The 25699-nt window shown below is 48.0% G+C and overlaps 1 protein-coding gene across 1 annotated transcript; it reads right to left on the minus strand.

Annotated features, from left to right (window-relative positions):
- Positions 1 to 7231: 7231 nt before the first annotated feature.
- On the minus strand, positions 7232 to 22272 carry Slc35f6 (solute carrier family 35 member F6). Its single transcript, XM_004627427.2, has 6 exons — positions 22107 to 22272; positions 12829 to 12901; positions 11997 to 12168; positions 11593 to 11805; positions 10803 to 10913; positions 7232 to 8918 (listed from the first exon to the last, which is right to left on the minus strand). Exons 1-6 carry the CDS (start codon positions 22181 to 22183, stop codon positions 8449 to 8451), a joined length of 1116 nt encoding a protein of 371 aa, XP_004627484.1. The 5' UTR covers positions 22184 to 22272; the 3' UTR covers positions 7232 to 8448.
- Between the last annotated feature and the right edge of the window lie 3427 nt (positions 22273 to 25699).

Raw genomic sequence — 25699 nt, forward strand, 5'->3', positions numbered from 1 at the left:
GTTAGGAACAATGGTAAATACAGCATTGGCATCTCAGGTGTGGCTCGGCATTTGGGGAATGAGGGCCATGCAAACTAGAGGCTTCAGCACGGACAAGGATCCTGAGAGTTCTTCTGGCTCAATCCGAGAAAACGGTGGTGGGGCCTTTGGAAAGAGACAGCAGGCTGAAAAGCAGTGATTCTTCTGACAGAAGACTAGAGAACAACTGGCAGCCCTGAAGAAATATCATGAAGATGAGATCTAGCATCATAAAAAGGAAATTGAGCGTATGGCGAAAGAAACTAAAAACTAAAGAAGATAGAACTAAAACATGATTAAATGCACATGTTCCCCATAGAATGGCATCTATCATTTACCACTTCTATGTAGACATAGTCCTGGTCTAATTACTATTTGGTCTGTATGCTGCAAACATAATAAATTGTCATCAGTGGGAAAAAAAAAGAAATTATGACATGTGCTGCAAACATGGATGAACTCTAAGACAATATGCTAAATGAGATAGACCAGGTGCAGAAGGATCAACACCATGATTCCATTTCTATGAGGTACTTGGAGTGGTTAGAGTCATAGAAAAAGAAAATAGAATGGTGATAGCCAGGGCCTGTGGAGGAGAGTGAAATGGGGAGTTAGCATTTCAGTTTGAGAAGGTAAGAAAAGTTCTAGAGATGGACAGTGGTAATGGTTGTACAATATAAAAGTACAATACTGAATGCCACTGAACTTGCACTGGCCAAGGTACAAAAAAAAAGACACATGGAGACTGGGTGTGGTGGATTATACCCAGCGCTTGCTTGGGAGTCCCATCTATGTAGTAAGACCCTGTAGACCCTGTACTAAATACAAAAAAAAAAAAAAAGACACAACTTAAAGAAAGGAGGTTTAAGATGGCTCACAGTTGTAGAGGTTTTAGTCCATGTTGGCTGGCTCCAAGATAGAGATATCATGGGAGAAAGGTGGAGCTGCTCACCTCACTGTGGCTGAGAAGCAGAGTGGATGGAAAGAACCCCATCAAGAGATACACCTCCACAAGCACATCCTTGGTGACCCACCTCTAACTGAGCCTCATCGGCTGGCAGCACATCCACTGATGAGGACAACATGATCTGATCACCTCTCCAGCAGTCTCTTAATTCAAGCAAGCTGACATCAAGCATCACCAAGCTGTATACTTCAAAATGGTTAAACTATAAAATAGTAAATTTTATATGTATTTTGCAACCATAAGAAAAGTAAAGGGAAAAAGGTTTTACTAAATCCATATTGCAGAAAGATTGTTTTTCAGTAAACTAGGATAACACAGAGGGAAGAAATCCATGTACATCAGTCCTCAACAGCCATTAACCAGATAAAGCAAATTTTACTTATAAATTCCACTTTACATAGCTCTTTCTTTGTTCAATTAGAGATAGAAAATAAGGTAGTGAACAGAATCTAGGACTCATAAGAAACTAATAAAATGGGCTGCCTATGAAGTAATGGTGAGTGGATGGAGACAGAACAGGGAGGGATGTTTCTCAGTTGTGGGAAGCCATTAACTGGTATCCATTTTATAATAGTGTCAGCCATTTTCTTAAGTTTCTATTCCCCTGCTGAGTTAAGTTTATGGTCCTTCTCACCTTGCCCATTCCCTGTGAATCATGTGCTATGCCCCAGGGCTGGCACCTTCCCGTTGCCTAGATGCCTGCTGACCCCCTAGAGCAGAGACTTCCTCATTCCTACACCCCCTCTATATACCCAGCACCTCCCCTGAACAAACGAGACTTGATCAGAATCCTGTCTTGTCTCCATTCTTTGTGTCTCCTGTCCCTTTTCATCCCCACTCCCCCTCTAGGGTCCTCGTTGACTAACCCGCAGGTCGGGACACTCAATGTGTACATTTTTATGTATCATTTTGATTTATGAACCAACTGAACTGTTAATGTTTTAAAAATTAAATTAAATTTAAAAATAAAATAAGTTGAGGAAGCCAAGAAGAATGCTAGATCTCCTGAAATCCAGAGGAGTTGAGTGAAACAGCAGTAAATTGTAGATCCTAGGAACCTCTAACACTTAGCACCATCTGTCTTGGCAATGGGGCAGCCCAGCATGGGAAAAAGAGAAGGAATAAAACAAGTTAGTTGGTTGTGTCATTTCAACATGACAGTGATCCCCTCAGCAAAACCCTAGAAGGGTCTACTCTCTTAAGTCTTTCTATAGGAGAAGGTTAGAGTCTGGAGAAAAAGTCCCTTGAATTCCTTGTGGGCCGAGAACCTACAGTTCCCGTAGTCCTCATCCTTATAACATCCTTTAGGAAATCTAGTGGTTAAGGCCATGCCTGACACAGTCATCCTGTTAGGTAGCAATCTATTCATTAGCATGCTGGTGAGAGGCAGGAAGGGGAGCTACTTAAAAGGCAAAGATATGATTGTTTTTTACATTCTTAATCATTAGCTATGGGGCTGGGAAGATAGCTCAGTAGAATAAGCGCTTGCCTGGCAAGTGTAGGTCCTGAGTGCAATCCCTGGTACTGCCAAAAAAAAAAAAAAAAAAAAAAATCATTAGCTATGGATAAGATACACACAAACTAGTAGTTTCAGACTTTAGCTGAGAGAATGTAACATTCTCTAAATGTACTGGTAAGGTTCAGACAATTGGTGAGGGTTAGAAAAACCTCAAGATCTCAAAACAGTTTAAATGGAGACATCCACCTAAGGAGTAAAGAGAAGCCTTGTTGGTACACAGAGCTCATTTTATCTGTACAAGAACAATGAAATAGGGAGCACTATAGGGAAGGTGAACAGGAAGAATCCTGAGCTCTTACTTCTTCTCACTAAATAAACATGATTTGTGTTTTCTCCTGGGACAGCCAGGGATTTCAAAGCCATTTTTGCCATGAACTCTTCAGATAGGCTTATAGATGTCCAGTAGGTAACTAAGTGCAAGACAAAGTTTGATTTTCATTCTGTGTCCTTTGTTGCTGTGAAATTTAGGTCAAATCTCTTCTCAGCTCTAACATATAGATAATTAATCATTTAGGGAGTGCTTATCTAAAAATTGGCAAAAAAAGGTTGATTAAAAAGAAAATGATTACTAACCCTAAGTTTTCATAACTCACCACATCTGAGGATGGGGGATTTCCAGGAACGTTTAGCTGTGTCTTGAAGTTTCCAGTAGTAGGGGTGTTGTAGCACAATGTGAAGGACCCGTGTACAAATCCCAGTACCACACACACACACACACACACACACACACACACACAAAAGTGATCAGAGACAATGAAAATCAAGCAAGATGGGGCAAAGGTACTAGCTTCGTCCTGGAGGGTGGGAGTCTGAGTTGTCTTTAAATTGAACAAGCCAGGGCTGGCGAGATGGCTCAGTGGTCTAAAGCACCTACTTGGAACAAGCTTGGCAAAGCACAGGGACCACGGTTTGATCCCCCAGCACCACATGCCAGCCAGCCTCGCCCCCTGGTGGGCTGAGCTGGCCACACACACACACACACACACACACACACATAAATAAATAAATGTTTAAAAAAAAAAAAAGGATTACATTAAAAAAAAAAAAATAAATTAAAAAGCCAGTATTTCTAGACCCTCTGCCCCAAATACTGACACCTGGTGGTACCATCCTTATCTTCTTCTATTTAAACACACTGTAATGATTCTGGTCTCCTCAGCCTTCTCAGTGCTGTGTTCACAGGTTTGTACCACCACACCCAGCTTATGAATGTTAGTTCTTATTTTCCAGGCTGGTCTCAAACTTTTTTTTTTTTTTTTTTTGTGGAACCGGGGATTGAACTCAGGCCCCTGTGCTTGCCAGGGAAGCGCTTATTCCACTGAGCCATTTCCCAGGCCCCCTTCTTGTTTTTTTGAGACAGGATCACGCTATATAATCTAGGCTGGCCTTGAACTCATAAGTAGTCTATATTGGCTTGTAACTCGCAGTGATCTTCCTGCCTCAGCCTCCCAAGTGCTGGGATTACAGGTGTGTGCCACCATGTCTGGCTGCATCTTCTTTGTGTCTTCTTGAGATGGCTTTTTTTTTTTTCCCCCCCCTGGAAACAATTACATTTAATCTGTCTGCACCTCTAGGATCTCAGGTGTAAGTTGGGGACAGTGTAGCTTCACAGGGCTGGGGGTGGGGGCAGTTGAAATGGTGTACATGCTGTCATATGAGTCACTGATGTCCATGAGCAGTTGCCTGCTGCTCAGGGGCCTCTGGAAGTGGGCAAAGGTTTCTGAGACAGGTGAGTGACAGGGAGTAGAACTCCCTGACCAACTGCCTGTCCTGTCACACTAGCCTCAAGGGCCACTGACTGGCAGGTCCCCGCAGGGACAAGATGGCCATCCTGGGTGGGGATTCGTGGAGACTTATTTTGTTTTGCTCCAGCTGACAGAGGCTCTGTGGGGAGGCACCTTAAGCCACCTCAGGCAGTACATGGCTTTGCCTAGCAGCCTGAAAAGGACTTCCCTGGCAGATCCCTGCCAATGGTTAGCTCAGTAAGCCTGTGACTGTGCAAGGCCTATTCCCTCATCATGTGTTATCTGTGGAGAGGTGAAATGTAAAATTAAAAACAAGAAGTGCCCTCAGCGCCTAGCAGGCACCCTGTGTCTCCTCTGAAGAGGGTCCAGCAGGCACCCTCATGACTTCCTAGACTCAGCACCTGCCCTGCAATAGTGTCACTCCCTCTCCAGACCCTATCCCTTTTGGGACAGAATTATTTCTGGGAGGCTGACAGTAGTTGGAGAGGATTGGTTGTAACCAAATCTCAAGAAACCAGAGCCCTCAGCAGCCATGGTGGGTGGGAGAATATACCCATCGGTGGAGACATTTGGTTATTTGACTAAAACAGAGATATACAGGTGCCAATGGTCCTGTGAGGAAGCAGAGAACAGAGGCGTGTGACCTCTGTACATAGCTGCTGCTGCTGTGACTGTGTGCTTGTGAGTGCCAGCTCACTGTGGCAGGAGTCCTGATCAGGACCTTTGGCTTTGCGGGTGGGATGGGAAACCAGCAGGTGAAGTAGAGGACAACGCAGCACATGCAGATCAAAGCTGCTCGTCTTCACCCACTGTGTGGCCCTGGCTCAGCTGTGCAGCCTCTCAGACTGCGTCTCCATTTTCCATGCGTTGCAGGTTTGTCTTACTGGGTAGTTACAGAATTACATAGAAAAAAAAAATAGATGATGAGGCTCACCAAAGTTGATCCTGGCCCCTTGTGCTGTGTGGCTCAAACAATACCAAAGTGGTGACACACTTAGGGACAGCAGGGATGAGGTCAGGAAAGGTAGATAGACTTCCTGCAGCAACACCCCTCAGCCTTGTGTTCTGGGGCATGGATGCAAAGCATGCCACCATCCTCAGCCTTCTGGACCCCCATGACGGTTTCTTCTTCATGGCCTTTGGAGAAAACCTGCAGTTTCTCTCACTGGAAGTAGGCAGGACACATGACTGCTTTGGAGTGTGAGCAAGCATGTGAAGGACAGTTACACACAGGATTCTGTTGGCAGCACGCAGGGAGAACACCGTGAGGGGAAGGAAGGACTGTTCCATTGTTGCCCTGTGGTTCTTGGGGAGCCAGGGGGCAATGGAGCAGCTTCCTGACAATCCTGAGTCTCATCAGGATGAACTGAGTCCTGACTTCTGGGTCATCAGTTTGGTCTTGTGGCAAATGATTTTAAATTGTGTACTGAATGAAACACAGATACATTACAGAGGATGATGCAACATTCATATTCACTTAAAATAAAGCAGGATTTAAAAACCTAATTATGGTCCAAACTGCCCTTTCACACCCTTCCCAAACTCAGGTTCCCATTTGTTCTCATCTGTGGTTAGGGCTACTTCAGGGGGAATTTGGGGAAAGACTGAGAAGCACCACCCCAAGGTAACTTCTTAATGAAGATGGGTGGGTTATCTACTTTTTTCCCCTCCAAGTTCACGGAATTAGAAGCAGGGAGCACTGAGCTACATCCCCAGCCCTTTTTTTTTTCCCCCCCAGTATGAGTCTTGCTGAGTTTTCCAGACTGGTCTTGAACTTGTGATCTTCCAGTCTCAGCCTTCTGAATAGCTAGGATTATGAGTATGGCCTACCAGCCCAAAGTGGCATACTTATTTATGGCAAAATCCCCCAATGGTCTCAGGTTTTGAAAGGATCAAGTCAACAGGCCAGAGGGGAACCTAAGTAAAGCAAAACCAGAAGCAACAACCAAGCATCAAGGGAGTTGAACTCCTTTGAGAGGCGAACTCTTTTGAGAGGCAGTCAAAGTCTTGAGAGGTGACAAGGCTTATTTAATGTCCCCAGTCAAGGTTGGGGCAATGCTGAGAACACTAGGGCCCTCTTCCTACCAATCTCACCGGAAGGGCAGCTCTGACCTTGAATACTATAAAACTAAACAGACTTTAGCACAAAGTAAAGGCTCACAGAACCACCTTCTCAGGTTCTAAATCTCTGCCTGTGGGCAGTCTCTGTAGGAGAGAACCCTGAGGGCCAATCCAGTCGGAGGGACACCTCCCCTCCAGGACAGCTCTGGCAGGGAGGAGGCAAAGCAGTCCATGAAAATGCAGATGTTTCTGTTAGAATATAGTGAACTTTTCACACACAGGGCTCCCTCATGTGGAGGGAGGCCTATCTTCAGACTGGGAAGATAGGGGTGCAGTGGGGGGAGGGGGCAGCAGCAGGGGCATGGAGGGCCTTAGCCTCCTTCACATGACAGAAAGGAGCACATCCTCCAAGGTCCCCAGGTGCACTGCCCCCCTGGGGTCTGAAGGACACCTACTACCAGCATAAACAACTCTCTAGGTGTCCTGTTTTACTCTGTATCAACATGACTTTGACAATTCATTCTACAGTAGAGCTGGAACAAAATGTCCTGCCCCACTGATGCGGTACCCCAGAAGAGTGGGGCAGCACCTGCAATCTACCCTCTGAGGTTATGTCAATACCTACCACCCTGTAGATGGAGATGGCACCTTTTGGTAGGGATGTGAAGACCCCAAGCTCCTGGAGGCAAGGTGATTTGTTGAGCCTGTGGCAGGTCTGATGGGCCAGGTCCACCTCATCCTCTGCTACCCTTCATCCCCCACCGCCCTTTCCAACACTGCATCAACAGTCACCCTGAGCAGGAATCAAATAAAGGCCGCATGCTTCCCAAACACCCTTTTAAACAGTGTGTTGTGCTGGGCTCATTCTTAGAGAGCATGAGCAAGGACAGAGAACCAGGACCTGGGGCTTCGCCTGTAGTCAGCAGTGTGACCTTGGAAGTTCAATTCTTGGGACTTTATTGTCTCTATCTGAACAGATGCGCGCAGGACGAGGGGGTTTCTAAGCTTTTGGTATACTAGACCTTTCCACATTGTGGACGCCACCCCCAGGAATCTCCTTGTGCCCCTTTCTTCAACCACACAAAAAGTTGAATACTGCCAGTTTTCTATTCCTTTTTAAAAAAATAAAAGTTTAAAACAACATTCTAAGGCCCCATTTTTTTAAGACAAGGCAGCTGCGACATTGTCTCCACCACCCTAACTGCTTATTTCTTTCTCCCTATGACACAGGTGTCAAGGAGCTGAGGGGCCCTGGGACACAGCGTGTGGGTCCCACTCTCAAAGGCCCCGCCCACAATGAATCACTCTAACTCTACCCATCCTGGTAAGTCTTGTCATCCTGGGGCTCTCCAGGTATCCAGGTTTCTGGGGATGGAGCTGAGATCCAGATATGCCTTAGGTTCCATCTGCTGTAGTCACATGACTGCCTGGCTGAGGTCCCCCAGGTTCCCAGCCAGTACCAACTTCCCCATCTTTAAAATAGAGTTCATAAAATGATCATCAAAGGCTGCCCGGAATGGCACTCAGATCTATTCCCAGGCAGGGAGGCAGGGGAGAGTTACTGAGATCATCAGGATAGGCACAGGAAGGGGAAGCACACAGGGGCGCTTCCTCTCATCTTGCATTGTCCACAGCAGAGACCTGAGGGATGCTGGGGCCAGACGGCACCAAAGGCTTCTGTGCGGACATCCATCTTCCAGAGCTAACAGGCTGGGGAGCACTTACTGAGTTTGCAGCAGAGCCTGGGCTAAAACCAGTTCTCCAGACATGTTTAAGTATTTTCCACATTTTAGAAAATATGGTGCTTAGTTCTGCTTTGAACTTGCTCATGAACTTCCCTTTTTTGGATGACTCATAAACTAGATAATCTATCGCAATAGTCTAGTTTATGACTCAGAAATATTACTGCTGTAAATTCCTGCCACTAAAGTTCATGAGTTAGCTTTAGTGATGCAGGAGGGACTGGATCACACCTTTAGGCAGTGGGGAGAGAAGAGGACTCAGGTGTCATGTCATCCTCTCTGTTGGCAGCTGCCTTAGGAGGTTGGGGGGGGGGCAGGACATTCAAGGCCCAGCAGCCCGAGTGGCTTCAGGGTGAAGAGGGAACAATGGGTAGCAGCAGAGACCCTCCAGGAAGCTCAGCTGGCCTCATTGATGGGAGTCCGGCTGTTGCCCAGCAGTCTCTCTCGCTCGCTCTCCTGCGCAGAGTGCCGGCACCGGGATAGGCAGGCTAGCAGGGGGTAGTGCAGCCCATTGTAGAGGGCGGTGCCCATCAGGAGGATGAGGAAGCCAAGGATCTGCAGCGGGTGGAAGTTCTCCCAGCCCAGTGCCAGGCTTACGGCCCAGATGACCACGGTGCGCAAGCTGTCCAGCACCATGCGTGTAGTGGCACTCAGTTCCTTGGTGACACTGATGCCCGCAAAGTTGAAGAAAGCAATACTGCTGATGTTGCCCAACAGAGCCAGGGCAATGAGTGGCTGCCGGCCAATCTGACAGAAGGCATCCAAGGCATCCTCCAGGGTCCCTTGAGGGTTTCCACTTAAGGAGCCAGCGGGGATGTAATACATAGGCACCAGGAGCAGCAACAGGATCACGAAGCCGAAGAGGCCTGGGTAGTACAAGAAGGGACGGGTTACTGTCTGTATGTTGCCCTAAGTGCAGCAGCCTCTGCACTTAGGCTGCTCCATCTGTTCAGCTTGCTGTGATCCACTGCTAGGCCCACTCCTCCACCTCTTAGGGAACATGGACTTATGCAAAGGGCTCTGGCTGCCCTTTCTCCACTTTATCCCAGTGGCTTTGAATTGGGGCAAGAATAAGAAATCCATTTTATACTGTGACCCCCAGTGCATGTCCTCAGGCACACAAGTATGCACACACATCCCCAAACACCAACTTCCCTTACTATGTACAATGCTTGCTGATGTTTAAATCCTATTCTGTTCATCTGAAAATGAATTGCTGGCTTCCATGCACTGTACTGCTTTTTTTTTTTTTTTGGTGGAACCAGGGATTGAACTCAGGCCGTTGAGCTTGCCAGGGAAGCGCTTATTTCACTGAGCCATCTCCCTGGCCCCTGTACTGCTTTTTAAGTTTGCTAAAACACAGCTAATTCAGCATGCAATTGGTCTGTGATAGGAAGCCAGCTTGCGCCAGGACGTAAGTAAGTGCACAGCTTCATTCATAAAATCTTACTAGAAAACAAACAAACAAACAAAGAACTAAAAAAAATGAGTGGGAACAAATAGTATGTTTTCAATGTAACTGTCTGGTAAGATAGCTCAGCAGACTAAGCGCCTGCTTAGGCAAGTGGAGGGACTGGGGTTTGATCCCAGGCACCACAGGCTGCACCAGGTGTGGTGGCATATGCCTATAATGCCAGTGTTGGGGAGGCTGACAACAGGAAGATCACTATGAGTCTGAGCTGCATACTGAGACCTTGCACAAATACATAGAAAAAAATAAAAAGAAAGAAGAAATAACAGGAATACCCATAATGTATTTAAAACCTTATAAAGCACATCTCAATGTAACTGATTTCTATTCAGACATCAGCAACTCTGCCTGCACTGGGTCAGAGCCAAGGGTTTGCTAATCTTATATTTTTAAAGGTGTAATTTTTTTTTTTTTAATTTATTTGTGTATTTGGTATAGGATTTCACTACAAAGATTGGACAGGTGGTGATCCTGTTTTTAGCCTCCTCAGCACTGGGATTACAGGTGTGTGCTACCATTCCCGAACTTGTTCACTGGCTCAGTGTGCCCCAGGGGAGGGGCTGGCATGGCATGCAGGTAAAAGCGTAATTTTGATAATTGATTTTCTGCTCAAAAACCTTTGATGGGGCCGGGAAGATAGCTCAGTAGAAAAAGCTCTTGCCTGGCAAGCACAAGATCCTGAGTTCAATCCTCACTACCGCAAAACCAAACCAAACCAAACCAAAACAAAACAAAACAAAACAAAACAAAACAAAACACCAAAGCTTTGATGGCTCCTTCTGCTTGGTACTTAGCCTAAATCTACTTGCCTGACACCAGGGCTCTCCACGTTAGGAGCCTCACTAAATTCCCTATTATTTCCCCAATAATAAGACCTACACTGTGCCCTAATTATTCACACTGGTTTCCAAACTTGCCCTGCCTGTATCCCACTCCTGCCTATTGGAATCTGTGACTCTAATGACATCTTTCTTGCCCTGAGACTCACTTGAGCAAAACTAGTCCCATCTCAGGTACTCTGCATAGCCCATTCTTCTTGCTGGTTACCTCCAACAAAAAGGGGACATCTTTATCCTTGGTCTCCCCCAGCCCAGCCCAGCAGATGTTAGAGGGTCTGTCAACTCCCACCTAAGGAAGGTAGGGGCAGGAGGCTCACTCTCCCCTCCCTCAACCAGTGATCACACCTGCCCTTTGTTCCCTACTGTGATTGATGACACATGCTGCTCTTCAGCATGTCCTCCCTTCCAGCTACTCCTCCCTGGCCTTTGCCCACACTCACCCTCTGTGCCCACTGCCCGGAGTGGGTGCACGTTGTGTTTATAGACAAACTTCTCTTCCAGTACCATCTGGATGGCGACAATGATCTGGGCCATGATGATCAACAGGTCCCCTGAGGAAAGGAGAGCTAGATGAAGCCAGGACAGCAAGAAGGCTGGGGCCGGTGGGGGGGTGACCGGAGGGTCCCAGGGACAGAACATATCAGCTCCTAATTTTCCCACTTGCTATACAGTTCACAAGGCACAGTCCTGACTGCCATTCCTGATTCCCTGATGCTGGAGGTCAAACTGCCGGGCCTGAGGAGTGCAGTTCAGGGTACGTGGCTTTGTAAGAAGAATGTATTTGAGACAGATGTTTCTGGTTTATTTCTGACTCTCAGTACTCAGAGTGGTCACTGAACCAGAGTGGGCTGTGATGGTTTCCTCTGGGGGACTGGGAGGGCACCTGTGACAAGGATGACTCTGTCTCAGAGCCAGGCTGTGCACATGCTTAGGGTTCAATAAGTAGTCCTTCCAGGTCTCTCCAAGTGGTAGTTGGCTTATGAATCCCAGCACCCAGCAGCCCCCTGTTCTGCCTTCTGGCTCCTCACCTGCCTTACAAACATGGCTCCCCACTCTTCTTTGCTGCAGACACACACCTCTCCAGTCTCCCCCTACACTCTTTCTGACCCCTTGGTGGCAGGAGTATGCCCTCAGTCATGACCTGCACATGGTAGAGTTTGCATAAGTCTGTGGGATGACTGTGCCAGGCTCCCCAAGAGTACAGGACAGAACAGACATGATGAACCGCACCTGTGATCACTTCACTGAGCTTGTGCTCACTGCTGTGCTTGCTCAGGAGGTCGGCCAGGCCCACGACCACCAGCCCCACGATGGTGGCTAGGATGCCCAGCCACTGGCTGGGTGCCAGCCTCCGGCCCAGGAAGGCCACTGAGAACAGGCCTGTGAATATGATCACTGAACCTCGGAGCATCTGGAAGCTGGAGGCACTGGTCATGTTCAGGGCTAGAAGAGAGATACGACGGTTAGCTCTTGAGGTCAAAGGCTGGCTGCCCCCAAGCTGGAGTCGAGCCAAGTATAGCATATTGAAAGCATTCACTAACCTTGGTGCTGTACACATGTGTGTGACATATATGGGAGAGTTTGGGGGTACCACTTCCCTGGTGGCTCCTTCAGGCCAGAGCTTGGCTACTCACCCACATACATGATGCTGGTCCCGGTCATGTCGCAGAGGGCCGGGGGCAAGAAAAGAAGGGGGTTGAAAGGCTGCTGGGGGTCCACACTGGAGTCTGACCGCCTTGAGGCTCTACACCGGAGCAGGTAGAAGGCAGCCAGGCAAGAGAACTCTCCCAGGAACATGCCCACTGCCTGCAGGGACAGGAAGTTGAGGACTCAGTAACTGAGGGTAACCCCAGGGGGGACCTTGTCCTTATAGCTTGTACTGTTTTTAATGCCATTTTTCTTCATGAAAGAGCTTACCTAGAATGCTGACCTCTCAAACAAAAGCAGAGCTGCTGTGGAAGCCACACAGCCTTCTGGGTCCGTCCCACAGCCCCTCAGGGCGTGTGATCCACCCAGACAACCCCTCCTCAAATTCCAGGTGAAGCAACTGAGGCTCAGAAAGCTTCAGACCTGTGGAAGGCCACAATGAAGAGTCTGACATGGCTGGGACTGAAATGCGAGTCACCTGGTTCGCAGGCGGCAACACGACGACTTCCACTGACAGGGACCGCCCTATTCCGGTGGATGCCCAAGGGCCTAGTGCATGCAGGGCAGGCTGCTGCCATGGGCCAGTGCGTCCCATGTATCCTGGTTGGGTACGGTGAGGGCACGACCACTTGCTGGGGTTCAGCCTGCCTGCAGAGGCCTGTGTCCTCCATTTCTCTGCCAGGGGCACATGAAAACCCTGGCCTTGTTCTAGCGAAGGACTTTGAGAGGCAGACAGCTCTCCTGGAAGCAGGGGAGCTCTCCTATGCCTCCAGGAGGCCCGTCTGATCCTGGGAGACAGCAGAGGGCCAGGGCCCATACCTGCAGGAAGGGGTGCTGGAAGTTGTGCTTCTCGCTTCCTCCACAGCCCTCGGCCTTGAATCTGTCTGCCCACCTGCAGCAGAGATAGCACAAAGGTCAGCTTGGCAGTCCGGAGCTCCCTCCTCCTGGTGCCAAGAGGTCCACACTCGGAGTACTGGCCCCCACAGGGGCACCTCTCACAGGGGCCAGGCTCTTCAGCAAGAGTTTTAAATCTGAAATTCCACTGCAGTACTGCAGCAAATACCAGAAATCACATTAAAATAACAGTATATATGATGCAGTAGCAATTGATGTTCATTACTCAGCAAAATAAGCCACTGGATCCATTAGTTGAAATTTAATGTATTAAGAAATATATGTATACAGTGCTACATTGCAAATTTGCTTGTCAGTGCGTGGCAACTTTTTTTTTTTTTTTTTTAATTTTAGGGAAGAGTCTACAGGGTGTTCAGGGCTTCACTACTAGATCGGACTTGAAGTGATCTGCCTGTTTACAGCATCCCAAAGCTGGGATTACAGGTACATGCTACCATGCCCAGTCTCAACTGCTGTCTCAGCTAACCCTGGGAGCGGGGCTGGCAGGCCAGGTCTGGGGATTGAACCCCTGGTCCCTGCACTTTAATCCACTGAGCTATTTGGCTGGCCCAGTGCCTGATAACTTTAACTTAAACTGTTTCTTTTGTAATCTTTGGTCTCTTATTTGCATATTTCAAGACATAAGAAGATGGCCACAGGTTACACTAAACTGTCGAAGAGATTTGAAGCACAAGTGTCAAGAGTTTCTGCATATCTGTAATCTCAGTAGGGGAGGCTGAGGCAGGACGATTGCAAATCTGAAGTTAACTTGGACTAATTACATACTGTTTCAAAAAACAAGCAAGTAAGAAACAAAAAAAATTCCACTAAAACAACTTGTCATGATTTGCGTTCAGTTGTCTCCTCAGAGCCTCAGGCAGTCACTGGGGCAGGCTTGTATAGTCTGGGATTAATTCATGATCCAATCCTCGGATCATGGGTGTGGGTGCCACATCTGCCCTGGGGTGACAGCCTGAATGCAATATAAGGAGGGGAGAGAGGCCTGCTAGCTGCCGCAGCTGCTGCTCCTCCCTTTGCTCTTTGCTGTTTTCTGAATGGCTGCCCTCGGCAATGCGCTACTCTGTCTTGGAGCCAGTCAAACAATAGGTTGAAACCTCCACTAACTCTGATATAAATAAATCTTTCCTTCGTTAATTTTAGGTGTCAGGTATTTTGTCCCAGTAATGAGAGAAAAGCAACTAAGATAACAACCAATAAAATGAAAAGACTCTCTGGTCTAGAGGGGTACTGGGCCCCAGGAGAGGACTACCTGGTCATGGAACCTGAAAGGTCCTTCTGAGCCTGATCCTACAGCAGGTGGCTAATGCACTGCCACTGGGAAGTGACAGTGGACACCACAGGGACAGCGAGAGGAGGACAGTAGGAAGTTCCTGTGCGTTTTTCCTGCTGATCCCTGACCCTCACGGCAATGTGCTTCAGGAGGTTCCATGTATCATTCTGAATCTGCCATCTCTGTGCAAATTGCTCTCCTGAAATTCATTTTGGCCAGGCCACGGCGTCTCCAGAGTTCAGTTCAGCCCTTCATTTGGAAGTCCCTCTGCTATCAGGGAACTTTCCTGCCTTCTGAATCTTCTCATCTGACTATAGGGCCAGCCCTTCCTAACCTTCTGCTTCTCTGGCTGCTGACTTCTGGAAACATTCTGGTGGTTCCAGGCCCAGAGCCAAGCACGTGATCTGGTCAGGACAGAGGCCAGCAAGACAGTGACTCCTCCCTTACGCTGGACACCCTGAGTCAGCTGACACTGCTTGTTCTTTTTTTTTTTTTTTTTTTTTCTTTTGTAAATGTTTTTCTTTTTAAATTTTTTTAATAGATTGCAAATTGAAATTAAATTATTTAGGGGCCGGGGAGACGGCTCAGTGGAATAAACACTTCCCTGTCAAGTGCAAAGGCCTGAGTTCAATCCCTGATTCCACAAAAAAAGCAAAACAAAACAAAACAAAACAAAAACAAACAAACAAAAACCCCGAAAATAAATTATTTACAAACATAAATGAATATAACAATAAAAATTGTCCAAAATAAAAATGAAGAATTTACAGATCAGTCATAATAGGTCACTGTGTCAAAACCAAGAAACTTATATTCATATAATTAGAATTCTAAAAGTAGAAAGGAGTAGGCAATAAATATTTAAAAACTTAAAATTTCTAAATTTAGTTCAACTTATAATACCGCATTTCCAAGAAAAATGAACCTTTTGCACAAGAAATTTAAATAAAATCATACCAAGATACACAAAAATGAAATTGTCCAGAACTTATTGTGAAGAAAAAAATCATTAAAGCATATACATAAAAATATTAACTATGAAAGAACAAAAAAAAGGGGCTGGGGAGATGGCTCAGTGGAATAAGTGCTTGCCTGGCAAACACAAGGGCCTGAGTTCAATCCCTTGTGCAAAAAAAAAGAAAGAACAAAATTAAATAGTATCTTATTCCACATTAGAAAGAAAAAAAGGACCAAGTGTGTAAGAAACTAGAGTAATTAAAGGACTGAAAGAAAAGATCTGTCCTCTTTGAATTTTATACTTAGCAAACATATCTTTGAAAACTAAAAGATTTTCTAGTTATACAAACTTGAAATATTTTAATACCCCCAGAAGCAGCATATAGGAAATAACAAAGTGCATAATTCAAAAGGCAAGAAAAGTTGCAGTATTGTCCTGGATGAAAAATAAAGAGCTCTCAATGTGATAGTTATGCAGGACTATATAAAACATATTAGATGAACCCTTATTTAATGGTCATTGCAGATTTCTATGTAACAGTACCAATCTTATGTTGGGTTATACTTTTTTTTACATATATATGTGTGTATGTGTGTATAAGACAGGGAAGAAGTAATATAAAGTCAACAGAAAATGGAAATATGTGGAGGACCACCTGAGCAGCTCTCCTTGGAAAAGAGCGACTGTCTCCATTTTGACTAAGCCTGATCCTATTTCCTCATACTGTTCTGTACAGAGCTGGCTAGGACTTCTGTTTATCCTTCAGTTGGCCTTCAGCAATGTATATTGGTCTAGCTGAGGTGCTGGTGATAGTCTTTAAAGGTGGCGTGTGCTGACACTGCTCACACTATATCAGCCATGTCATCTGCTGTGCAGACCTGGAACTGTTTTCTAGGAATGGGACCTGCTCCCATGGCAACACTTCACATGCAGACAGCAAAGTGTGAGATTCAGGATTCTTTTTGTGACATGTCCTTCCCTGAAGTGTCTTTTCACAACAATCACATCGCAGTGATTGCTACACACTCCTGGCTTATCTATCAAACCTCAGCTCCCATGGGGTTGGAAACCCTTCTGCTTCCTGTACTTCTCACAGTCCACAAGGCTCGAGCCACTGGCTGTGCTGAGTGCCTGTGGTCTGGGTTTGACAAATGTCCTGCCCAGAAGCTCTAGCTTCTTTGTACCCAAGCTGGGGCAGGGCAGCAGGGAGTTCCTTTTTCCACCCAGGACAAATGCGTATTGATAGGGATTCCGGCAATGGGACAGCCAGCTGGGGGTGGAGGAGCTCCTGCCCCACACAGACCTCTGAGAGAACACCTCAGGGAGTGACCACATTTACTCTGAGACCTGACCACATCTGAGGGGAAGGGAAGAAAATGGCAATCGCAAATGTTGGCCAGTGAGGGAACCCTGCCTGCTCCCAGAGATGTGGAGAAAGAGGTGCATTTAGGAAGGTCTGGTTCTTGGGACTGGGGCAGGGAGCTGAGAGAGTCAAGGAAAAGATGAAAGCAGGGGAAGTCTTGACATGTCTGGTGAGAAGACACAGAGAACCTGGTGCCATCCACAGGCCCAGGGGACCAGGCTATAACCAGTGTCAGCAGCAACAGGGCTAGGAAGCCCCTACTAGAGAAGAGAAAGCCCTTTTATCTGAAGTCTCATTTCTGCCTGAACTGTTTCTGGTTCTGGCTCTTGAGTCCTTGGGCAGGACAGAACATGAGATGTAGATAGAGGCTGAATGTATGGCTCAACCAGGTGGTCCTGCTGTGACCCCAGAGCCCCTGGGAAGGCCCGCAGGAGGCAGCTGAGTGGCAGGGAGAAGGGTCAAGCTGTGCCGGGGTCAGAGAGCAGACTGCCCTGAGCATGGCAGTAGGACTGAGATAGGAGCTTCAGGGCTCCTCCATGAGGTAAACAGGAGGTGCTGCAAGACCACCAAGACAGGCCAGAAGTATAGGCAAGCACTTGCTGAGTGGGCACAGCAGGAAGTTCAACCACTTTTGCCTGTGGTGTCACACCTGCAAAACAGACGGAGGGCTTGAGAAGTTCCCCCAGATCTCATGGTGGTGTCATCCCAAGGCTTACCATTGCGGCCACCTGTGCAGCTCACAGTACCAATGACTCACACAGGTGGCCCCCTCTGGTAACATTCACTGATGGCCTGAGGGTGAGCTCAGCAACCAGCTCTCCCACCTTTTCAGCCCCTTGCCCTGACCCATTACTAAATGGAAGCACAATGGTTTTCCTGAATGAGATTTCTAGACCCCACCTCTCCACAGGCAGCCCTGAGCCAAGTCTCTAGTCCTACTTCCGCAGAGGCTGGACCCAGTTCAGCCAGAGGGAGAAACTCCCAGGGGCTTGCCCTCTCCGAGGGTGCGGCCTCCCTCCTCCCCCCAGGGTGTTCTGGCTTTCTCCTCTGGTAGGTCTGCCTGGACAGGCTGGGCTGGCAGGCTGCCTCCTGGGGAAACGGAATCTCTTTGTATCTAAGAGTCCAGCAACCTTAGGGGCTCGGTGTCAGTGGTATAGGCTGCTCTGCCCAGTTGTCTCTTCAGGTTGAGGAGGAATACCCTGGGGCCAGGAGGCAGGCTTTGGCTGAGCTGACCAGGCCTGGGTGGCTGGAAGGGCTCACAAAATGTGGAAACAGAAGGCTTAGTCATCATCTCATCAAAATTTCTTATTTGACAGAAGAGAAATGCATGGCCAGAAAAAGCTTGAGGGACACAAGAGCTCCTCAAGTACTGAGACATGGGCAATTCCCAGGGCTGGCACCTGGAATGGCCACATCTGGCTCTGCGTTCCTCCCCTGACTTGTTTCCTATGATGTTCATTCTTATTCCATATTCTTCTTCCTTCCTGGTGGGGGTGAGGGTGTCCTCCTTGGTTTATGAACACCCATGAGGAAGCAGCTCTGCCAGCAGAGGCCTGCCCCATCTAGGGTTCCCTGGGTGTGGGCAGGCAGGCTGGTGAACAGGGTGCCCTGGCTGAGCTGTATCACTTCCTGTGGGCCCTGCTTAGTGCAGCATTCTAGGTGTTTTGTGCCTGTGTGTGGCCAGGGTGGCAGGCAGATTCAGGAAGGGGTTGATGTGGCTGGCTCAGGCCAATCAGCTGCATATCCATTCCCACAGAATCTCTGCCATTTCTGCTTGTATTTCCAACTTGTCAAGCCTAGAAAATCAAGTTTCTCCTTGCTAGCCATCTAAAGAGGGATCTGGAGAAGGGCCAGGGTTTCCCCACTGCTATAGAGGCCTGAGGCTTGTGAGCAGGTGGTGCTGACTTTCAGGAGGCTATGAGATTGAGCCCTCTCATCTCCACAGATGAGAAGGCCTTCCCCAGTCTCAAACTGTCCAAGAAGAAGGTAGGGCAGGGACTGTCGTGGAATGTCATGTCTATTTCATAGGCATGAAGAGACTAAGGGAGGCCCAGTGACTCATCTCGTCCCACGGCTTTCAAGCCTTGTGCTCTTTCTACTACACTGCCCTCTGGACTGCAGGCTTCCCCAAACTGGCCCCACAACTCCTCTGAAGCAACTATCCAGCCAGTTCTTGGAACCCAAGGGTGGAGACAGGTACCAGGGACAAAAGCTGGAGCTGGTAGGAAAGGACAGTGACTCTTCTCTAACAGAGGCCAGGTGGTGCCAGGCAAGATTGCAGGCCCACGTATGAAGGGAAGTCAGGCTCATTTGCCCAACCTGGTGCTACAGCCTACAGAAGCTGGGGAGGGGGCTGAGCCTAGGGAGAGGATGCCTTACTAAGAGCCTCTCATCACAATGGAGTGACAGGTTGGCTTTGGCTCTTCAGATGCAGAACCTAAGCAACATTTGGGAGAACCGGCTCTGAAATGGGCACTGGTCCAGGAAGACAGAAATAGATAGACTGCATGGAGACAATACACAGAAGATGCTAGGGAGGGCTGAGAACACAGCCAGGAAAAGGAGAAGTAGCCAATTCCCCAGAGAGGTGAAAGGCTAGCCTGACTGGTGTTTTTTCCTACCAGGGCCATGCGATGTCTGCTTGCAGCCTTCCAAAAGCTGCTGAATCAGTGGAGAAGAGCTGACTTGGGATTCCAGCACAGTTCATACGCACTTCCTCATCCAGTGGCCCCAGACTTCTGAGAAGTTAGGAGAAGCATCATGCTTCTTTCACAGGCCAAGCACTCAAGCTGGCTCCAGAGGGAAGAGAAGCAGCGTGAGGACAGGGTTCCCTGCTCTGAGCAGAGGCTTGCTGCCCAGTCCTGGGAGGACACCCTCAGACATAGGCTTGCTGTTCTTGGGGAGAAGAGAGAGAAAAGCCCAAGAAGGCAGGATTTAGGGATCTTAACAGGACAAGAGGAAAGTCCTAAGGCCTGGATGCTAGCTGGCAATAATGGTTGATATATTGTGTTAACTTGAGAAGTTTAACTCAGTAGGGGACCAAAGTCCTCATTTTGTAAACATTCTCATCCTGTGCAAGAGAACAGGGAGATGGTGTGAGTGCTACACCTGGCCCAGGGGTGGTGTGTGTGTGTGTGTGTGTGTGTGTGTGTGTGTGTAGGCTGCTTACAATATGAGGGAGGAAAAGAGGCTTGTTCTCCTTTTTTGCTCTTGCTGTCTTCTGCTGCCCTGAACTGTTTTCCCTGTGCCATGCCACCCTGCCTTGGAGCCAGCTGATTGTAGACTGAAACCACAAACTGTGAGCTAAATAAATCTTTCCTTAAGATCATTTTGTATTTATATATACAAAATAGGATAAATTTGCAGTTACTTTTGCTTAACTCAATGAGAAGAAAGAGGTGTACTAATAGTGTTTGGACAGAATATCCTGTCTGCTTCTTGTACTATGGATAACCATTAAGAAGACAACAATGTACAGTGTATTGACTATCAAAACTGTCCTATTAATCAGCTGTGAACTGTCTCATTCATATTTATTTCTCAATAAAAAATATATATAAAAAATAAAACATAGCAGAAAAGCACAAAAAAAAAATAAATCTTTCCTTCCTTAATTTTGGGTGTCAGATATTTTATCTTAGGAAAGACAGAAAAGTAAACAAGATACCCTCATTCCTCACTGACCAGAAATAAACTTTTTCTTGGGGCCTCCCCTGTAAATTGGAGGATGAAAATGAATTTTTGTTTCTAATATTCTAAGCACCCCTAAATGACTTGCTACTGCCACTGGTGGCTAGGAGAACAGATTGTACAGCTAGACCACAAGGAGTCAAAAGAGACTCTGCCAGCTAGTATGAGTTGGATTTGGTAACTTTACCATACCACACAGCAGTTTCCTCATTCAGATATAATGAGTTTTAAGAGCGTGGTTATAAGAATTCAGAGTTTGCATGAAAGGCGCCCAGAGCAGGACCAGGTGTGGTAGGTCTGGGCGTGCCCTGTGAACTGGCTGACCATGCTGATTGTGATCTCAGGCCAGTATTTCTGTGCCCAGAAGAAACTGCAGGTCAGAGATGAGACCTTCAACCCATAATTCACATCAAGATGTTATGCTGCTCTCCTTTGTCCCTTCTAAGAGCATCCTCTTCATAGTTTGGATTTAGAATACTGCTTAGCATCCAACTCTGGGGCTTGTTTCAGGGAGGGAAGCTCCTGAGAAGCCCTAGGTTTCAGGGCAGGGGACAGAACCAAAGGTTGGGCCTCTCACCTGTGAACCTGTTTCCCGATTCTCTGGCAGTTTCCAAGAGTGGCACCTCTGGGGACTGAAGGCCCCCTGGCTTGCTATCTGACTGGTTTGAGCTTTTGAAGAAAGGAGCTGACTCAGCGGCTTAGTCCAGTAGCCAATAGCCAATTAAGATTCTCCTTGGGGACAGCAACCTTGGAAGACTTATAGCTATGCTCTAATTATTTGACTAAAGCTCTGGCTAGGGTGACAGTTTGGTGGAGGACTTGTGCTGTGTTGAGGTCCAGACTGAGATGGGAACCCTCAGTCATGAGGTGTGAGCTGGAGGACCCAGGAGGCCAGCAGCTCTCTACTGGACACAACTGATCTGAGGTGAACCAGAGATGGATCGGCCCCACCTAGAGCTCCTTTAGGGGAAGAAGGGACACTGCAAATGCCATGTGTCCACCTCTGACTGTTTAAGCACCTTGAAATCAAGAATCTTTCCTTTTACTCTGTAGGTATCTTATACATATATGGTGAATTGAATATTTCTCTCTCAGGTCTGCTACATACAAATGGCTCAAACATGAGTAAGAAACAGCTGCACCCTTCAAGAGGTTCACAGGTTTTTTCTTTGCAGGCAGAAACCCTGATCTTGTGGGGCAGGTCACTCTTCACTCTTCCACCTGGCCCTTTCCCTCACGCTCATTCCTTCCTCCTAGATGCTAGCAGCAGCCAGAGCGGCTTTCCCTGCCCCAATGCCTCCATGTTGCCCTCCAGGTTGCCCATACTGTTTTTTTTCAATCAGACTTTCAACGTGTCAGTTCCCGGCTCAACAGGCTCTCTCAGAATAGATAAAATCCAGCCTGACATCTGGGGCTGGTTACCAGTGACCGAGCTAGCTTTCCCTGTCTGCAAGTATGTGCCTCCTACGTATCCCCACCTAGGCGGCAGGGCAGCTCCCACCCCTCCGCCACAGGCGCCCGAGGGCTGCCTCCTCACGGCTGCCTCTGCCTGCGCCCGCCCGCTCGCTCACTGGTCACCCGGCCGCACGGCTACTCCAGCTAGTTCGCGTGCCGAATCCCGGCGTCTTCTCCGCCGGCCCCGAGCGCCGGCCGCCTAGAGGAACTGCTCCAACCCCCTGGCTCAGATGAGAAAACAGATGCGCAAAGTCTGGCTGTGGAATAAGGCCGACTCGGAGCGGGAGCTCGGATACCCCGTCCGGCTCCGAGTTTCCCCGGCCTCTCGCAGCCCGTGGGTGGTCCACAAACAGCGGGAGCGGGTGAGGCCGAAAAACAGGAGGGAAGGGACCGAGGGAGTCGCCAGCAGCCCCCGCAGGCGCCCTCCCGGCCAGGCCCTGACTCACTTTGCCGAAAGCGTGTTGATGGAACCGGTGACGAGCATGAGCCCGGCCAGGAACAGCTGGTACTTAGTCCAGGCCATGGTAGGGACCGTGGGAGCCCGCAGCAGTCTATGCCTCCGCCCGGTCACCCGGGGGTCTCCGGCGCGAGCGCTTCCGGGCCGGGCACCACGTGACCCACTCGCCCCGCCCCACGCCGCTCGCCCCGCCCTCCGCGCGAGATGCTTCCAAGTCTCAGCGAGGGAGCTCTGCGGTCCATCGCTGGTACCCGCTGGTTAGTTTCAGCTCTGTAGTCCCAGTCCAGTATTTCCCGCTTCCTTCTCCCACCCAGTTCTTTCTTCTTTACGGTGCTGGGGATTGAAGCCAGGGCTTCGCGCATGCTAGGCAAGCGCTGTGCCACAGAGCTGTACCCCTAGGCTCTGGCCTCCCTGTTTGTAAAAGGGGCTGATGGGGCGAAACGGTGAAGATGCAGCATAGGTTATGGCTCATTTTGTAAACCCTTTGCAGAGGCTGAGCTGAGCCATGTCTGACACTAGTCAAGCAGTGGAAGCACCCTCTCTCCAGGGCCCTCAGGGAGGATCTGGAGGCCTGGGACGTGTTCTTAGGGATCCCAGCTCTTTGAGCTGCTCACATCTCCCAGCAAAGTGGAGTAGGAATCTAGTTCCAACTGCTAGGGAAATCCTTAACCAGGTGAAACTGACACGCTTGTACGTCCTAGAGGGGATGGGAGTTGGACTCAGATTCTTTCATCTCAGAAAGTACGCTCCTTCTGCGCAGCCCCTGGACTAAGCTGGCCCCGTTGAGCTCCTTGATGAATCTAGGTACTGCTCAGAGGCAAACAGTCACCGAGGTTGTCCCTAGGTTTGTTTGCAGAGGGCTTTTGGCGTTTAGAATCCTATCCCCCATTCTCACCAGTGCCAGCTGTCTACTTTCTTAGCTCTCCAGGCTGTGTTCTACACTGTTATACCAGAGAGGCAAGACTCCTTTGTGGAAGGCTTTGACCTAGTACACAGATGTACCCCATTTGTGCAGAACTTATGGAGGTAGGTCCTGTCTGTTTCTTCCTTCTGCTTGCCCCCAGACTGACTTGAGTTTGTGAACATGGCCAGAGAGGACACAGAAAAACCTTCAAGGGTCTGCACCAGAACTGCCCAAGTCAGGAAGAACTATTGGCTCTTATAAATAAGGGAGGTCCTGGACAAAGGAGATCACTGGTTAGTAGACAAGGGGAGGGCTTTCATGCAGGAAGGAATGTAAGCTCATTAGCTGAGAGGCACAAGTGAATGAGGACCCTGTCTGGGCCTTGTGGATAGTCCAGAATTCTACTCCATTGGTGTCTGCTGCCTTCAGTCAGCAGGGGGATAGGAGATCCAGGGGAAAGTTATCCTGAAGTTTTTGTCTCCAGCAGCACCTCCAGTTTTATGTGACTTCAAAGGTATTTATTTTATTTATTTATTTTTAATGTCTTTGGTACAGGGTCTCACCACGCAGCTCAGACTCTAGTGATCCTCCTGTTTTCAGCCTCCCCATTGCTGGGATTACAGGCGTGCACCACCACGCCAAGTCTTGGTCTTGGTGGCTGGCTCAGCACAACCAGGGGCAGGACTGGCACTGCATGTGGTGCCAGGGATCAAATCTTGGTCCCTGAGCTTGTCTAAGCAGGCGCTTAGTCTGCTGAGCTATCTTGCTGGCCTGGTATTTATTCATCAAACATTTGTTGAGACACTGGGCAGTAGAATGAATGAAACACAGCTGTCCTCAGGGACAGGCTGGGGAGCCTACACCAGCTGACTGTCCCCTTTCATGGGAAGCAGTTCATTACAGGCAACACTGACTCACTCAGTAGGGCTCTGGACCATTTTCCCTGCTAGTGATATTGGTGGCTCTATTTTGCATAATAAAATGAATTCTAATTTTTCAAAATGTCCTAAGCATTCCTGAAATGGCTATCTCTGGAACCTGGGACAAAGGAGAATTTATTGACAAAAATATGCAGAGTCCATTAAATTTAAGGCCCAGAGCCAGAATGTGACCCTGAAGAACAGCCAGATGTCTTACTTTTAGGGAAGAGAGTTTTGTAGAGGTTTCAGTTCATAATTGGCTGGCTCCATGACAGACTCGTGCTGCAGAGAAGCATTGCAGAAGAGAAATAGTTCATGGTGGACAGAGGACAGCAAGGAAGATGGCAGCACCCGTAAGGCCCCTTAATCCTACCCAGAACTATGCCAAACCATCAGTGGACCACTGTGGTAATCACACATCTTTGATCCCAGCACCACATACTCCAGATCCAGCCTCTCTGAAAAGCCTTATTTATGACTGTATGAGGCTTTGGGGGGACAGCTAGATACAAACTATGACCCCAGACAAGATCATTGTCCTCCAGGAGTTTATTATTCAATAGAAGAAGGGGGTGAGTATTACCATTAACCATGTGAGAAGAGGAGAGAATCTGGGAGGAAGGGAGAGATTCTTGAGGGAGCAGTGTTCCAGGGGGGTGACAGTGACAATCAGAAGTATCTTGCATTAGGTACCCAGTCTGTATCAGGCCTGTGCCCAGAGCTTGACCTCCATGGGCTCAGTTTTCATACCAGTCCTTTTCAGCACCAAGACTGTTTTGCTTACCAAGTGAAACAATCACATAAGTGAGTTTTGAAAGAAAATTTATCCATAGGGTGGCAAAGCATGGAGGTGAGACCTCATGTCTCACATCTGCTTCCCTAAAGAGTAGAGTTTGGGGATATTTATGGAATAAAGAATCAGAGCTGGGCATGGGGTGTATGTCTATAATCCCAATACTTGGGAGGTTGTGGCAGAAGGATTGTGAATTTCAGAACAGTGTGGGCTATGAGTTCAGGACCAGCCTAGACTACATATGGAGATGCCATTTCAAAACTAACCACCCAGCCAAGCAACCAACCAAACAAACATCCAAAAGAAGCAGAGTGGTGTGAAGCATGGGAAAAAGTCATTGAAGGGAAAATCATTAGTGACCTGCCTACATGTTATCCAACTTGTTTGTGCCTTCGTGTTCAGAAAAAGGTGTCATTAGCACAGTCTCAGGTGAGCCTTCTGACTTCAAAACATTGTTTATTGGATAGCTGCATAGGCACAAGTGAAGAGTGGTGGCTTCAACAAAAACTGCCTTTGAGTCCCTAAAAAGAACCTTTGGTTATCGTCACAACCAAAGTATCAGAGGTATTATTTATAGCAACATTGGTGGGAAACTAATACTATATAGCTCAGTGGTATGGGCTCCAGAATTGGTGATTTTTAGTCAACTAAATTTAAGTAACTAATGGGGAGCATGAAGGCTGGAACATAGGAAGTAGTAAAGAATACAAAGCTTAGTACAGATGAAACTCAGCCTGTTCTGTTTGTTGACTGGTAGGTTAGTTACTTTCCTGTTACTGGGACAAAATACACAACACCTATAAATTAAAGGAGATAGCTATTTTGCTTATGGTTTCAGAGGGTTCTGTGAATGGATGGTCAGTTGGCTCTCAGGCAGAAACGGCATGGTGGAAAGGCGTGGCAGGGATGAGGGGAGATGCTCAACCAATGGCAGCCAGAAAATGAGAGGCAGGAAGGAGGAGAGA

The sequence above is a fragment of the Octodon degus genome, unplaced genomic scaffold (genome assembly GCF_000260255.1).
Source record: "Octodon degus isolate 3935 unplaced genomic scaffold, OctDeg1.0 scaffold00019, whole genome shotgun sequence".
NCBI classification, from domain to species: domain Eukaryota; kingdom Metazoa; phylum Chordata; class Mammalia; order Rodentia; family Octodontidae; genus Octodon; species Octodon degus.